Source organism: Papio anubis, chromosome 8, assembly GCF_008728515.1.
Source record: "Papio anubis isolate 15944 chromosome 8, Panubis1.0, whole genome shotgun sequence".
NCBI lineage: Eukaryota > Metazoa > Chordata > Mammalia > Primates > Cercopithecidae > Papio > Papio anubis.
In genome coordinates, this window is record NC_044983.1 from 65,283,331 (window position 1) to 65,301,360 (window position 18,030).

At 41.1% G+C, this 18,030-nt stretch overlaps 1 protein-coding gene across 8 annotated transcripts in view; it reads left to right on the forward strand.

The window, feature by feature from the left end:
* The window catches only part of SULF1 (sulfatase 1), a 193,190-nt gene that overhangs the window by 141,249 nt on the left and 33,911 nt on the right, over positions 1-18,030 (forward strand). For all 8 annotated transcript variants that reach the window (XM_009213161.4, XM_003902844.4, XM_009213164.4 and 5 more), the window contains 2 exons: positions 14,359-14,575; positions 17,241-17,493. In XM_009213161.4, coding sequence (XP_009211425.2) covers positions 14,359-14,575; positions 17,241-17,493 — 470 coding nt within the window. The remainder of the gene's footprint in view (positions 1-14,358; positions 14,576-17,240; positions 17,494-18,030) is intronic.

Genomic DNA, 18,030 nt, shown 5'->3' on the forward strand with positions numbered 1-18,030 from the left:
TATGGTACTTTGGCACAAGATTTTCACTCATGAGCTGAATGCTAACTATATTAAAAACTTAAGGCCGGGCGCGGTGGCTCAAGCCTGTAATCCCAGCACTTTGGGAGGCCGAGGCGGGTGGATCACGAGGTCAGGAGATCGAGACTATCCTGGCTAACATGGTGAAACCCCGTCTCTACTAAAAATACAAAAAAAAACTAGCCGGGCGTGGTGGCGGGCGCCTATAGTCTCAGCTACTTGGGAGGCTGAGGTGGGAGAATGGCGTCAACCCGGGAGGCAGAGCTTGCAATGAGCCGAGATCACGCCACTGCACTCCAGCCTGGGAGCACAGCAAGACTCCATCTCAAAAAAAAAAAAAAAAAAAAACTTAAGTTGGCTTTTTCATATTTTTCTGAACTTGTTTTGGCCCCATAAAATGCTTTCATATCTGGAATTTTCCTCCACTGTTTCATTTCTCTGTGAATCAGTCTGAATTTAGATCCATTATGTGGATATATGAGAACGTCAGCAATGGTCTCTTTTAGAAAGGCCTGAATTTGTGGAACAAAGAATTAGGCTATGCCCCAGTGGTGATTTATTTCTTAGAATTTCTTTACATTGGGCCTGAGTGAGCTTTAGAAGTGAAGACCTGGAGAGTATTTCTGATTTTCTCTAGCTTCAGTGTATCACAGCACTAGTGAACTGTTACTCTAATCCCGAACCAGTAGGATCAGCATCCCTGAGAGTTTGTCAGAAGTGCAAATTCTCTGGCTATTGCAGACCTTCTGAATCAGAACCTCTAGGGGTGAAGCCCAGCAATCTGTGTGTTAACAAGTCCTCCAGGTGACTCTGATGCTCCCTGAAAGTTTGAGAAGCACTATTCTAACCCATGATTGTGATTACTGGTGGTCCTTAAACCATCACTTAGGAATCTAAGAACTTCAAGAAAATTTTGAGCCTGAATCTTTAAAGCAGTTATTCAATCTATGGGTCAAACCTGATAGCTATGTTGTATGCTGTTGTTTTGTTTTGTTTTGTTTGAGACAGCGTTTTACTGTCACCCAGGCTAGAGTGCAGTGGCATGATCATGGCTCACTGCAGCCTCACCCTCCTGGGCTCAGGTGATTCTCCTACCTCAGCCTCCTGAGTAGCTAGGACTGCAGGCAAACACTACCATATTCAACTAATTTTTGTGCTTTTTTAGAGATGGAGTTTTGCCATGTTGCCCAGGCTGGTCTGGAACTCCTGGACTCCAGCGATCCTCCCACCTTGACCTCTCAAAGTGCTGGGATTACAGGAGTGAGCCTCCATGCCCAGCCAGCTCTGTTGTGTTCTATCGACTTTTTATATCTCGGCCTTTTGCTCTTTCTTTCTGGCTACTTTGAAGATTATCTTTTTTTGGTGACAGTATCACTGGCTTTAAAAAATGGAAGAAGAAAATTCAGAATAATGATGCTGAATTGTTCAGGTTCGAGGTGGCAGCAGAGGCTAGAACTGACCTGCTTGGAATCTGCTCTCTCTTGACGTCCCTCCTGGCATGCACCCTGCTTCTGTTCCTATTAACAAGTTGAATGGCCTTCATTCCAAGGCAACACAGTCTTAGCTTTTGACACTCCATAGGGTACAAAGGGAAAATCAGCATGACTAGCCCCATTCTCTTCACTCTTAATCCCAGAGATAGTGAATGCCCCCTTCCTCCCACATCCTTGTGCCAGGTCACCTAAAGGTTGTTTGGTGGCGTCAATGTGGGTGTAAGTCAACAGAGGAAAGAGATCCAAAGGTTGGGGTTAGAATATTGGCCGCCACCACTTTCTAGTTGTGTCTTCTCAAACAGTTCACTTACTTTCTCCTGAGTCTCAGGTTTTCTATCTCTAAAATGGAGAAAATTAACCTCACCCTTGTGAGGATTAAGTGATATTATACTAAATGAGACTGAGATTAATTTTCTCTAGTGTGCGAGTATTGGGTGTTGTTATTATTCCAAGCCATCTTACCTGCTGTTTTCATTCCTATGAAGCCAATAAGAATTAAAATGGGCTGAGGCCGGGCGCGGTGGCTTATGTCTATAATCCCAACACTTTGGGAGCCCGAGGTGGGCAGATCACCTGAAGTCAGGAGTTCAAGACCAGCCTGGCCAACATAGTGAAACCCCATCTCTACTAAAAATACAAAATTAACCGGGTGTGGGTGGTGGGGCGCCTGTAATTCCAGCTACCTGGGAGGCTGAGGCAGGAGAATCACTTGAACCCGGGAGGCAGAGGTTGCAGTGAGTCGAGATTGTGCCATTGCACTCCAGCCTGAGCAAAAAGGGCGAAACTGCATCTCAAAATTAATTAATTAATTAATTAATTAAAAAGAATAAAAATGGGCTGGAATCCTAGAGACTTGGCATCACTTCTTGACTATGTGAACACAACAACCAGCAGGGACTAATTAAGACAACATGGACATATGTGTTTCCATTACTCCCACGTTCCCGAATTAATATGAGACAGAGTGTGAATTCCCTCCACTCTCTCAGCTGGGCATTACACCCCCAGGCATGTTTATGTACAGACACTCCCCATCCCCCTACACAATCACACTCATACACATGTGCACACTCATAGGCAAATCTCAACCTCTGTCTTAAAGCGTGTTTGTTCCACCGAGAACAAAGAGCAGTAATGCTCAATGCTGGTGGCACATTAAACTCACCTGGGGCTGGGCACTGCAGCTCATGGCTTACTCTCATAATCCCAGCACTTTGGGAGGCAGGCGTTCTAAACCCCCTGAGCCCAGAAGTTCTAGACCAGGCTAGGCAACCTACGGAGACACTGTCTCCACACACAAACAAAATAGCCAGGCATGGTGGTGTGTGCCTGCAGTACCAGCTACTCAGGAGGCTGAGATGGGAGAATTGCTTGAGCCTGGGAAGTCGAGGCTGCAGTGAGCCATGATCATGCCACTGCACCCCAGCCTGGGCGACTGAGTAAGACCCTGTCTTAGAAAAACAAAAAATAAAATAACAGAAAAATAAAAAATAAACTCACTTGGGTGGCACTTGAATGCTGCCACACACCCCAGACCAACCAGGTTGAAAATGTCTGGAAGTGAAGCCAAGGAATCTATTTTTTAATGAGGTTAAGAATCACAGGCCTAGAACCAGAAAATATCAAAGTTTGAAGGAATCTTAGAAATCTTCCAAGTTGAATGGTATCATTTTTCTGATAAGGAAATTTTGGTCCGGAAAAGTTAAGCTACAAACCCAAAGCCAAAACCTGCGTCTCTTCACTTCGCGTTGAGTACTTTCTTCCCTGTAACATGCTGCCACTGCAAAATTGCAAGACAGATTTTCTCTTTGAAACTATGAATGGCAGTTGCCACTCACGTTGGTTCTCAACCCAGACTGCACATTAGAATCATATGGGCAGCTTTAGAAATGCTTATGTTTAAGTCCCAGCCCAGACAAGTTAAATCAGAACCTCTGGGTACGAGACCCAGGTGTCAGTGTTTTTTCCAAGCTCCCCTGATGATTCCTATGTGCAGACAAGCTTGAGATCCGCAAATGTCAAGTGAGCATTATTGGGCTGTTTTTTCTTCTTCTTCTTCTAGGCATAGGTATTGACGTCTTAAATAGGAGCTACATAAAAGAGAAATTCCCTGGGCATTAGATTTTGAAATACACTTTACATATTATCTGGCATTTAAGAGGAAAAAAGCAGCCTGCTTTGTTTTGATAGGGCAAATAGCACATCCTTTTGATGAGTTGTTGAATTCCAGCATCTTTACAATTTAGTTTGCCTTTCTACTATTGGATCAATATAAAATCAAACATTTGTTTAAAAATCTGTGAGGACCCCTGCATCAAGCAAGCTGATGCTATTATAATGGAAACAGAATGTAGTTTGTTGAGTGGAAACTGGTTTAGCTTCAGGATCTTTGTTCCTATCCAAAACTTATCTCTCTGGCCATATATCCCTCTGACCCTTTGTGACCAGCTGCAGAGCATGCATAATAAGACATTTACCATTGAGATACTCCTAGAATTGTTAGTTTTCCAGAAGCAGATAGCCTGTTTCCCAAAACTCACTGAACCCTGGTCAAAATGGCAGCATGGCTCATAGAAATCTTCCCCTGGCTTACCTGATTCCAGTGGGCCCATCCAGAAGGATTGAGCTCCCAGTGCCATCCTCTTACTGAATTTTCCTCTGTGCTTGGATCCATTGTGGACCACTCAGCCTTTAAACCTTGCTTCCTTACCTCTTCAACCCATGATGAAGCTCATGTCTGAACAGTTGTGCTTCTGTGATATTTTCTGAGATATTTTGCTTCTGTGCATTTGTTCTAAACAAGTCAAAAAAAAAAAAAGACAAACATGAGAATAGGCATTTTACTCATAAACTATATAATACAGCCCCATTCTGCTTAATTTGTATTGTGTCTTCTTTTCCAACATTTCCTAACAGCCCACCGTAGTCAGGTCCTCCTCTGTGTTTCTTAAACATTACCTGCGAATCTCACTTTCTCACTTGTATGGATGTTGTTACCTCTCTCTTCTCGCCTAAGGCTTACCTGAAGACTCCTACAGAGAATGGTCTCTCTGTTTGAGTTTTCTCTTTTTCATTCTCTTTTTCATCAGTATCCTGATCAAGGTGCTTTGGGATTACATCCTGGATATACTGCTTCCTTGGTATTTGACTATGTGCAAGTTTCTTAACCTAACTCTGCCTCAGTTTCTTCATCTATAAAATGGGCATCATAATAGTTCTTGCCTCATAGGTTGTTGTAAATATTATATGAGTTAAATGTATCAAGCATCTGGGACAATGTCTAGGACATAGAAAGCACTCAACAAATGCTGGTTGTCAATCATTGGCCAAGATCAGTTTACCAATTTCATTTTCTAGGAATTACAATAATCATACATCTTCCAACATTCCAGTGTTGACTTTTACAAGTGATTATCCAGATTAAAATCTATAGTAGGTAACATTTCTCTCTCTTCTGCTTCTTCTCCCTTTCTGTTTTCCCTCCCCCTCTCTTTCCCATCTCATACCATCTCAAAGAAAACAAGCCAGGAGATAAATCCTCCTGGCACAAGTAACACTATTTAACATTTGTGAGAGAAAATTCGACAATGACTTCAGCTAAGTAGCAGTTTGGACAAAGATGTGAATATGGTCTTTGTATATTCCCCAGTGTTAAGATAAATATTTTAAACACATGTCCACATGCAGGTAACTGTTTTTTATGATGTTCATTTTGGCATGAAGAATAATCAGATTATCACAAAATTACTGTACAGTTGTGACATTTCAGTGAACATGATTTGACCTGCATTATCACCAAATCCATGTCGTAAGACATATGATAACCAAGAACTAGTGTGTGTTTATGCATAAAATTAAGCTTTCACTGCAGTGCACCTTTGAAAAAGTTGTAGCCAATTTTTAAAATTTTTATTTTTATTTCAATAATTTTTGGGATACAAGTGGTTTTGGGTTACATGGATAAATTCTTTAGTTAGACTTCTGAGATTTTAGTGCATCCATCACCCAAGCAGTGTATACTGTACCCAGTATGTTGTCTTTTATCCCTCACCTGCTTCCCAACCTTCCCCTCCAAGTCCTCAAAGTTTATTATATCATTCTTATGGCTTTGCGTCCTCATAGCTTAGCTCCCATTTGTAAGTGAGAACATACAATATTTGGTTTTCCATTCCTGAGTTACTTCACTTAGAATAATGGTCTCCAGCTGCATCCAAGTTGCTGCAAAATACATTATTTTGGTCCTTTCTATTCCTGAGTAGTATTCCGTGGTGTATATATACCACATTTTCTTTATCCACTTGTTGGTTGATGGGCATTTAGGCTGGGTTCCATATTTTTGTAATTGCTACTTGTGCTGCTATAAACATGCCTATGCATATGTCCTTTTCATATAATGACTTCTTTTCCTTTGGGTAGATACCCAGTAGTAGGGTTGCTGGATCAAATGGCAGTTCCATTCTTAGTTCTTTAAGGAATCTCCATACTGTTTTCTGTAAAGGTTGCACTGATTTACATTCTCACCAGCAGTGCAAAAGTGCTCCTTTTTGCCACATTCACACCAACATCTATTGTTTTGTTTTGTTTTGACTTTTTAATTATAGCCATTCTTGCAGGAGTAAGGTGGTATCTCATTGTGGTTTTAATTTGCATTCCTTGATGAGTAATGATGTTGAGTATTTTTTCATGCTTGTTAGCTGTTTGTGTATCTTCTTTTGAGAATTGCTGTTCATTTCTTTACCCTACTTTTTTTTCTTGCTGATTTGCTTGAGTTCCTTTGTAGATTCTGGATGTTAGTCCTTTGTTGGATGCATAGTTTGCAAATATTTTCTCCCACCCTGTGGGTTGTCTGTTTACTCTGCTGATTATTTCTTTTGCTGCACAGAAGCTTTTTTAGTTTAATCAGGTCTCATTCATTTGTTTTGGGGTTCTTTATATTTGCTTTTGGGGTCTTAGTCATGAGTTCTTTGCCTAAGTCAACGTCTAAAAGAGTTTTTCCAATGTTATCTTCTCAAATTTTTATAGTTTTGGGTCTTAGATTTAAGTCTTTGATCCATCTTTAGTTGATTTTTGTATAAGGCGAGAGATGGGAATCCAGTTTCATTCTTCTACATGTGGCTTGCCAGTTTTCCCAGCACCACTTATTGAATAGGGTGTCCTTACCTCAATTTATGTTTTTGTTTGCTTTGTCGAAGATCAGTTGGTGGTAAGTATTTGGCTTCATTTCTGGGTTCTCTATTCTGTTCCATTCTATGTGCCTGTTTTTATGCCAGTACCATGCTTTGGTAATTATAGGCTTGTAGTATAATTAGAAGTCAGGTAGTGTGATGCCTACAGATTTGGGGTTTTTTTGCTTTGTATTGTTTTGGTGAAGCCAATTTTGGGTGTTTTTTGTTTGTTTGTTTCTTACTTATGAAAATGGACACAAGTAGGCATAAGTAAGAACAGGGAACAACATCCTTAACCAATCTGAGAAGTATTTGCAATTCAAAATGCAGAAATTATAATGATTATTTAGCGGATACTTCGGGAAGGAAAAGCAATCGGAGGTCATCTAATATTGCACTAAGTATTTTACATGGAAAACTCTTCTATGAGATACATATTATGCCCATTTTAGATATGAAGAGACTGAAGCTCAGATGGGAAAATAACTTGACCAAAGTCACACAACTAGAAGAATGACAAACCTGAGTTCAAACCAAGATCTGAGTGACTCAAAGCTTCTGTCTCCCTCACCAAATAATAATTATTTTGTACACTTTATCACCAGAAAACATTAGCTTGCCCAGGATTGGATAAATATTTTAAAGGCCAATTACAGTACTGCTGTAGGTTCATATAGTACATCTTTAACTAAGAACTTCAAAACACGCAAACAATCTATTCTCATGTCTATCCATGAAGCCAGGAGAAGCAAGTATTTTTTAATCAGATGTGGAATCCAGAAGAACAAAGAGATTCTCCATTTTGCTCAAAACCATAGAGTTAACAGTAAAAAATAAAATAAAATTAAGGTTTTTGAATCCCATCCCAATACTCATCTCCATTAAAAATGGCTACCTCTTATCAAGTATACATTAGATCACATTCTTTAAGTAATAAACCGTGTGTGTGTATGTGTGTAATAATAATAATAATAGCAGCTGCTTTTGTTGAGCGCCTGCCATGTACTGAGTCCTTCCCGTGTGTTATCACTGATGCTCCTGACTCTGCAAAGGGTAATGTGGCATATCTTACTTGCTCAGAGCCACATAGCCATGTGATAGAGCTGGTGTTAAAATCCAGGCTTTTTGAGCTTGCAAATCCAGACTTTTTCCTTTAAGCCACACCGATGAATACAAAACACCTTTCCAAGTCTAAGACAGAATATAGGTAATATTCACTACTATGAAATCCTATTTCAGTAAAAGACTTGTGACAGCACTCTGCGTTGTAGTGAGGATTAAATGAAAAATTCATAAAGCGTGCTCTAGAGCAGTACCTGCTATCAAGCAAGAGTTAAATAAATGATCATAATCACGGTAGTCAAGATGATGATGAATGAAATTGTTTGAAATGCATTTGACATATTTCTCATTAGATTTGATTCCACCAAACTAGCTGCACACTATTTGTATCCTCATACCAAAATTACCAGCCTTCTCTTCTTCGTCTGGTGTTATTTATATACAGGCAGGTATAATCAATCAAAAACACTAACACGTAATTACCTAACCGAGTGATTCTGTGCTGAGCTAACTTCTGGGAATGACTCAGGAATATGAGACATGGCCCTTGCCCTTAATTCCAACCTCCAGCATAGTTAGGAAGGCTAAAAGAAAATTATAACAACTTAAAAAATTATTTAAGTAGTTTTATCTAGCACCTCGCCCATAATTGGTGTGCAGAAATATTTGTGGAATGACTGCGTGCTAAATTATTGGCACAGACTGATAAACAGAAAGAGAACTGAAATGTAGTTGAAGAAAAGAATTTGCAGAAGGAATGAACCATCAGTGAAGATGGAGACAATCAGATTTGGCAATTCACTGATTTACTGATAAACTTCAAGAGCGTAGATAAAAGCAAGACAGTGTGACAGCTGTGTTTCTGCAAGGGCATTTGTTGAACAAAGCTTATGTCTGTGGCTGACTCCACACATCCCATTAGCAGGTGCCTCACCTGAGCTCAGGCTTTCATCTGATTCCTGAAACTCCTGTAATGTAAAAACCATCTCTTCTCATTATTTTGACTATTTAAATGGCTTGCCGCATGAGTTTCAGAGCAATTCTTTCAAAAATTCTCTTTTTCTGCCTCCCTCTATAAACTTTCTAAGATTACCACTTTAGTTGCAGCTATTTCAAGGTTTTATTGTGCAGTCGTAAAAATTGTCATGATATCCAGTTCTAAAATGGCTGTAGCAATGTGTGGTAATTACATTTCATTAAAATTCCTAGTATGCTTGCCAGTAGGAAGATTTTCAAAGCCTCTAGTTAATTACTTTATCTAACAGGGTCTATGACTTTTTCAAAGGGTCCATGGTAGAACATAAAATTGACATTTTTGTTTGTGGCTCTTGCTTTATCCAAGTATGTGTGTAGATATATGTATATATGTAGTATGTATGGATAATACATGTTTGTATGCATGTGTGTAGATATATATGCATATATGTATGTATATTTGATTTTGTATGCTACACCATCATAGCCAAGGACAGTGCCAGACATTCAGTGTGGTTAAATTCAACTCTTCAGGAAGGAAACACCATTTCCCTTCTTCTCTATCCCATAGGAAATCAACAAGGAATTTGGCTAATGGGAAATTCAAATTGGATTCCAAATAGCCTAAGTCACTAAAACTTCTGCCTACACCTTTGTGTTCTACAGGAATCTACTTGTACCCTCAGATCCTCCAGGGCAAAAACAAACAAAATAGGCAGAATTCTTTGAATGCATTGTGATTATAAAAACCGCAGGTTTTCACTATGGTCATATGCTTTAAAAATTAGTATTTGTACTAAAGTTGATATAAATTGGATCCACAAAAAGACTTTAGGCCATTATTTTTCAAGAATGAATATATATATATTTATATTTATATAATATTATATTAATATATATATTTATATATATATATATGTTTTTTGAGATGGAATCTTGCTCTGTCACCCAAGCTGGAGTGCAGTGGCTCAATCTTGGCTCACTGCAACCGCTGCCTCTCAGGTTCAAGCCATTCTCCTGCCTCAGCCTCCCAAATAGCTGGGACTACACGCATGTGCCACCACCTGGTTAATATTTGTTTTTTTTGTTTGTTTTTTGAGACGGAGTCTTGCTCTGTCACCCAGCCTGGAGTGCAGTGGCATGATCTCGGTTCAGGGCAACCTCTACCTCCCAGGTTCAAGTAATTCTTCTGCCTCAGCCTCCCAAGTAGCTGGGATTACAGGCACGCACCACCATGCCCAGCTAATTTTTGTATTTTTAGTAGAGACGGGGTTTCACCATGTTGTCCAGGCTGGTCTTGAACTCCTGTCCTCAGGCAATTCACCTGCCTCGGCCTCCCAAAGTTCTGGAATTCCAGGCTGGAGCCACTGTGCCTGGCCTTTTTTTTTTTTTTTTTTTTTTTTTTTTTTTTTTGTATTTTTAGTAGAGAGAGGGTTTTGACACATTGGCCAGGCTGGACTTGAACTCCTGACCTCAGACGATCCACCCACCTTGGCTTCCCAAAGTGCTGGGATTACAGGCCTGAGCCACCACACCCGGCCTCAGGAATAAAATTAGCCATATTTTCCTGTCTGATAGAAGATGGAGCACCTCTTATGCTTCCACTTGGCTGTGGATTGTGAATTCACTAGCCAATTACTTTGCTTCTCTAGGCATTAAGCAGTCAACTCTTCATTTTTAAATGCTAGAGGCAGAGATCATCCAGGTAGATGGATAAGCCTTAAACCATTTGAATTTAAGACAGATACACATACAGACAGACACTCAAATGCCACTAATTCCCAAACTTTGCGAAGTTACAAAAAGTTATTTATTTTGGCAACACTTTCCCCAGCAATAATTCTACATGGCATATAGTTATATGTTAATGGAGTTGTCTGTCAGTTTCTGAGCCCAGGCTACAGTGCAGTGGCTTGATGGCATGGTCTCAACTCACTGCAGCCCCAACCTCCTGTGCTCAAGTGATCCTCGCACCTCAGCCTCCCTCCTTGTAGCTGGGACCACAGGCATGTGCCAGCATGCTTAGCTATATACATATATATGTTTTTTTTTTGTAGAGACAGGGTTTCACCATGTTGCCCAGGCTGTTCTCAAACTCCTGGACTCAAGCAGTCCACCTGCCATGGCCTCCTGATGTACTGGGATTATAGGTTTGAGCCACCGTGCCCAGCTCTGAGAACTTTTTTGATCATTTCGTGGCACATCCTCAAGCTAATTGGATAGCCATGAATGCTATAATTGGGTCTGTGAGTGCCAAAAACCCAGGCGTGGAAACCACTGATGTCCGCATTAAATGGCAGAATCATGGAACAGGCCGCACGCAGTTTTCAGCTAAGTCAAAATTCTGTCACTTACCAACTAACTGTGGAGAGAGCCCAAGGATAACTGGTTTCACTTAAATAAAGCACATAGTCCTGAAAGCATAGGTGCACCGATAGTATTCATTCATCCAACTGGAGTCATTTTCTGACCTGCTTACATCAGTCCATTTCTAGACACAGCTTCCTTTGCACACGCCACTCCCACCAATTACATGCATCCCTCTCAAAGACCCATGCATCTGAGCTACTTAGACTTAAATATATCCCTCCTGCCTTCCCCATGGAATCCAGCTGCAAAACTGTCCAGTAAGCAGTTGCTAATGTAAAGCAGTGGCCTGAACTCCAACTGCACATTAGAATCATCTGGGGAGCTTCTGAAAGTCCCAATGTCCAGCCAAATTTGAGTACCACTCATCTGATCTAACTTCCTGTGTTTAATTAAGTTGACTTCACAATTTTTAAGTTAAATCATCTCTAACTTAGTCCTTAGGCTGTTCTTGTTTGTGTTGCCTTTTTGCGGCTTTGTAAGTAAAATCCGCCCTCTGTATCCATGGGTTCTACATCTGTGGGTTCAACCAACTGCAGATTGAAAGAATCAAAAAAGAAAAGATGATTTCGTCTATACTGAACCTGCATAAACTTTTTTTCCTGTCATTATTCCCTAAACAATACAGAATAACTACTATTTATATAGCATTTTATTATATTAGGTATTATAGTTAACGTAGAGATAAAGTATACAAGAGTGTGTATGTAGGTTATATAGAAATACTATATTTTATATCATAGACTTGAGCATTCATGGATTTGGGTATCTGCAGGGCATCCTGGACCCAATTCTCAGTGGATCCTGAGGGATGACTCATTAGTTGCCTGTCTGTCCCTTGAGCTCCTGCTTCTGTGGATGAAGATGTTAAACATTCAAGACATTCTAACCAATCCACAAAAAAAGGTTGTACCCTGATATGGCTTGAAACAACCAAATTCAGTAGTACCAAGAGTATAAAGGGCTAAAGCAAAAGCATAGAAGAAGCCCTGTATCTCCAGGATTTGGGGATTTTATAGTAGAAGCCAAAATGCAGCTCTGATAATTCAACATATATTGAAGACATACAACTCCCTTAGGAGAAAACAAATCATGGCTCTGCATCTTGGTTCATTGTGAATAACTGCATGTCACTTTGTACATGAGTGTCAGTTATCTGCAAGGCCGTCTGGGACCTTTGACCAAACTTTGCTTTGCAGTAGGACACTTTGCAACAAAGATGTCAACCCAGATATGGTACTGGTACAAGAGGGGGATACGAGATCTTTTCAATGATGCATGAAAGAACATCTTTTATTTAATAATTATTTATTTGAATATATTTGAAAATATATGTGGCACAAAAAAACGTACTTTTACAGTGCAGATAGTATTGTACTATCCATAGGTTAGAAATGCACCCATTTAAAGAAGAGCTTCTCACTCTTTAGATATGAACAAAAACAATGAAGGATAAAGAGAAGGTTCAGTAGATAATAGTACACAACTGATAGACCTACATAGAAAGGAAAAAAGACAAAAGTTTGATAACACTATATTTTAACTCTGTGACAACTGTGGCCAATTAAAATTAAATATTCTTCCCTCCTCCCAAATTAATTTTGTAGGGAGAAGGGGGAAAATAAAATGTAAAAGAAGTTATTCAGTCTTTAAGTAAGATGTGGAGGATCCCAGGAAACGACTCCCAGGGTGAAAAGCTATTATTTCAGCCAGGTTGAGATTCAGTAAGTGCAAGGACACTTGGTCCGGAGGCAGTGTCATATTTACTCGGACGCAAGCCTGCAGCATCTGTGGCAGGCGTGTTAGAAAGCTCATTCTAGAAAAGTCAGTGCAAGCTCCCCGTATGTGTCTGTTGGGAAGTGAATTCTGTCTCACATAGGAGCATGCCCACTCTCTGCTGAGTGTGCAGTTGAAACTGGAGAGTTCCCTGATCCCCTTCACAGGATGTGCAACAGGGGTGTGGCACACCTGCTCGGTCACCACCACTGCTCAAACCCCTGATGAGAGGGGGAGCACACAGATAGGCAGGTACAGGAACCAGGGCACGTCCTTTGGGCTCCAGCCCTGCAGTAGTATCTAGGGGCAGGCGCCTATGGCCCCAGTGTTACAATGCTCTTTTAGCCTTGCCATCTGCAGACAGATTGTTAACCAGCTCAATGGACCCTCTGCCTTTTGACAAGGGCAGAGGGCTACCAATATGACAGCTTTCTGTATTCCAAGCTCTTGCCTAGCTCCTGGAAGAATCAGGTCACGCACGGGCTTGAAGGACGAATGCAGGATTTTACTGAGTGGTGGAGGTGGCTCTCAGTAGGACGGATGGGGAGCCAGAAGCGGGGATGGAGTGGGAAGATGATCTTCCCCAGTTTGGCCACTGGACAGCCACACTCCTCTCCGACCACCCCCAGCCAAGCTCCTCTCAGTGTTCAGACATTCCTCCTCTTTTGTCTTTCTCTGCCACCTTGTTCCACCATTCATCTGCTTGTCTCCTCATCTCCTTGTCTGCTTCTGGAGCCTGGGTTTCAGGGTTTATATGGGCACAGGATAGGGGGCATGGCAGGCCATAAACAACTTTTGGGGTACAAAAACAGGAATTCCTGTCCCCATTTAGGGCCATAGGTCCCCAGGCTTGAGGGTGGGGCCTTTGCCAGGAAACTACCTTCTTCTACCCAGTGTTTCCCTGTCTGCTGTCCATATCACAATGTTCTTAGAAGGATAAGAAAAGGCACAAAAGAAAGCCTGACAAGTTTGCTAATGTCTGGTGTCTGTGAGAGTCGGCTCGCCCCATGATGGGCTCCAATTAAACTCATCTCTGTCTTCCTCATGTGCCACTCTTCCCTGGCTCACATTAGAAATTCAGGAGCGGAGAACAAAGCGGCCAAGTTTGTTTTTCCAGAGCAAGAGGGGTCTGGTGAAAGCAGTCCTGACAGCTGCTCTGTGTGTCTTGGTGAACTAACAGCTTTTACATGTTTCATTCAAGACTGTTTAGTCTGCGTGCTGAGGATTCATATATCAGTTTTTGGCTCTAGTGTCATTGAGGTAGTTTGATTTCCAATGATTTCGTTGTCATCTGTATTTGCCTACAGTGAAAGAAATAACTGAGAGTTGAGTTATTGCGGGGTCACTTCAAAGCTTGCCTTTCTTCATTCACTCTCCTGAAAGATATTGCCAGTGCTTCTAAAAAAGGAAAAAAAAAAAAAAAAAAAAACCTAAGGGAGCGGCTCTTAATCAATAACACCTGGAGCAGAATCGGTAAACTGCTTTCACATTGGCTTTTGCAGAAGTGGCAATGCATTGAGGATACATCTGGCAAGCTTCGAATTCACAAGTGTAAAGGACCCAGTGACCTGCTCACAGTCCGGCAGAGCACGCGGAACCTCTACGCTCGCGGCTTCCATGACAGAGACAAAGAGTGCAGTTGTAGGGAGTCCGGTTACCGTGCCAGCAGAAGCCAAAGAAAGAGTCAACGGCAATTCTTGAGAAACCAGGGGACTCCAAGTAAGCCACGCTTTTGTGACCATCTCGATGGTGGTGTAGGCCTGTGGTAATAAACAATAGAGAGACGAAAGGGTTGCTCCTTCTACGTTTTAGATATTATCAATGCATCATTTTCAGGCTAAAAGCACATCGTTGCTCTATTTAAAATAAGAACGCTAAGATTAATGTGACATTTTGCTTTGCAAACATTTTCACTTAAGCATAGAATGAAAATATAGTTTGTAAAAGCACCAGAAGTGAAACATATGCACGCATAAAAGAGTTTATAAAATGGCTATTCCAGAAAGATAAAGGATATGGTTTAGTCCATTTTATTTTACCGCAATGCCAATGTCCTGATTTGTCTGCCTTAAGTTGCTTTTAAAAAATAGTAAACACAAGGTTTCAGTGTGTATGCATTTAATTTTAAGAGGAAAAGCATAAACACTTTTTTAAGGCATATATTTTAATCTCTGTTTTACGACAATATATGTATTTTTTAATTCCGTCAAATCGTTGGATCTTGTGGACTGGCAGGGACAAACTACTTGAATTCAGTATGAAAAGCACTTCCTAGCATCTTCTTACTAAAACCTCGATTAGGCAGCTATGAGAAACCTATGATTATATAAATGTGAAAATCCACAGACTGACACCTTCCATGAAAGAATGAATCTAGTACCACCTAGTGGAGTAATATGAAAAATGACTCAATTTTATGGTGATTTCTTTCTACAATGGTTTGGAAAGAAGCAACTTAAATAAATTAAATTCTGTGTCAAAGATTTGGGAATCAAATCATACACTAGAACAATGGAAGCCCTGAGAACAGGCATTTTTATTGTAGACTTCACAATATGGGCTTTAGGGCCATTTGCCCTGATATTTCATCCAAAATTGTTAAGTGTTTTCCATGTGTATATGGGCATTTGTTTTCATGTCAACAAATTTTAACAAATTTTAAAGGAATCCATAAGCCAAAATACTAAGAATCTTTGGGAGATTTTTTTTCTTCCCTGAGAGAAAAATTCCAGGTCTAATAACTCACACAAAGATATCAAATTTCTGAAAATCAGTAAGGCCAGGCGCGGTGACTCATGCTCGTAATCCCAGCACTTTGGGAGGCCAAGGCAGGCAGATCATTTGAGTTCAGGGGTTCGAGACCAGCCTGACCAACCTGGTGAAACCTCATCTCAAAAAAATTAGCTGGACATGGTAGCACATGCCTGTAATCCCAGCTACTTCTCGGGAAGCTGAGGTAGGAGAATCGCTTGAACCTGGGATGCAGAGGTGGCAGTGAGCCGAGATCGCACCACTGCACTCCACCCTGGTTGACAAAGTGAGACTCTGTCTCAAAAAAAAAAAAAAAAAAATTAATAAGGAACTAGGACCCCTGGCACGCTCCTTTTTCAGAAGCTGATTAGCAACATTCAGCTTAGAAGAAAGTGTGCCCTCTTCTCTTCCAGAAAGTTCGACCTTGTTTCCCAGGCACTGAGCGTAAAGCACATTGATTTTTCAGTATTAGGCCCAAACACAGGTCTAGGGCAGCTCTTTCAAACTGTATGGAATCTTGTGTATTTGACAACAGGAGACGGTTTTCACCCTTTCTGCAAGGATGGAACTCGTAAGCACTCTTATTGACCCCCCTACTGTCACGGAGGTTGCTCCCTGATCTGGAAACTGCAGGATTCTGCTGAGAGCTGTCTCAGAAGCATGACAATTCTGATTCCACAGCCAGTATGCCCCACTTCTTTCTGTGTTAGGCTAATGAGATAAGGCCAGATGAATATGCTGCTACAGAGCTAAGAGCATCCAGTGTTTGCACATTGAAGTTCTTATCTGGTACACATGAGCTCTTGAAAAGGTTCCATAGTCACCAGAAAGCATGCTGCCCTCTCCCCATCCCTGCCTGCCCACCCCCTGCCTTAACCCTCCTCTGCCAGGTATAAAAGTGAGTTGGCTGATGAAAGCATTAGCAAAATTTAATTCTTCTTAGAGCAATCCTCTACTATTTGTACAAATAGAAGTTGTCTAAAGCATTTGCCTTTTTGAAAAAGCAGCCCAATGTAGTGGTAAGACTTCATAGTCTGAGAGATTATAGTCCTAGCTCCATAAGCTTGCAAAATGCATGTGACATTCAAAACTTCAGTTTTCTCGTCCATAAAATAAGGATGAACCAGTATTGATAATCTGATGTTTTTGTATGTAAGGGTTTTTATAATAATACCTGTCTTTCAAGACTCTGGATTAGAGATAAATAGGAAGTATATAATACATAGCAAAAGCTCAATAAAGGATAGCCATTATTATTAATACCGTAATTGGGAATATGGTTTTATCCAAAAAAAATAACCTGAGCAGTTCACATTGAAAACCAAATGTAGAAGTTCACAGCCTGCCACGAGTAAAAAGGATCCTAGAAATCACCTGGACCAACCCCCTACTTGACAGATGAAGGGCTGGAGGCCCAGAGAAGTATGTCATCCATCACACTGCCAGGCAATGGCACTGCCAGGACAAGAATCCAACCTCTGCCTCCGTGAATTGCAGGCACCACGATGCCGCTCAGCAATGGAGCATGGACTGCTTTCTCCTCTCCAGGATCCTTCCTGGACCAGGTGATCACGTTCTTCCCTCATAAGCTACATCAGGACATCCATAGTAATGTATCTTCCCTTACTTCTAGAGTACAAGCCCAGATTTGTCCATACTCGGCAGACACGTTCTTTATCCGTTGAATTTGAAGGCGAAATATATGACATAAATCTGGAAGAAGAAGAATTACAGGTGTTGCAACCAAGAAACATTGCTAAGCGTCATGATGAAGGCCACAAGGGGCCAAGAGATCTCCAGGCTTCCAGTGGTGGCAACAGGGGCGGGATGCTGGCAGACAGCAGCAACGCCGTGGGCCCATCTACCACTGTCCGAGTGACACACAAGTAAGAAGACTTTATTTGTTGACTAGAGTTGAGTTCAGAATTACCACCACAACACACCATATTATCACCATTTTGCACTTGGCAAAAAAGCAGTATCACTTGGCAATACGGTGCCTGAGGGCTGGCCTATGTAGCAACTGAGGGTTAGAGAAAAAATGAGTCCACACAATCATAGGCTTCGACAAGCGTGCTTTGGGTTTGATTTCACATTAAGACTGATCAGCTAGGAATCCAGCCAGAGTAATTCACATTAAGGCTGATCAGCTAGGAATCCAGCCAGAGTAATTCCATCACATCTTGACTTAGCAGGCATGGAGTTCATGAGCCTAAGCAGTTACCTTTGCAGGCATCTAGAAAACAGATGGAAACAATTTCAGAGGCTGGAAGTTCTTCCATGTTGCACGATCACTGTCACTTGGAGCAGTTGTGCGGTCACAGCCTCAGAAATGAAACACAGTCCAAGGGAAGACAGTGAGTCCCAGAGACACTTCCAGAAAGATGATGTAGATTACGAATGGATGTAAGACATACAAATAT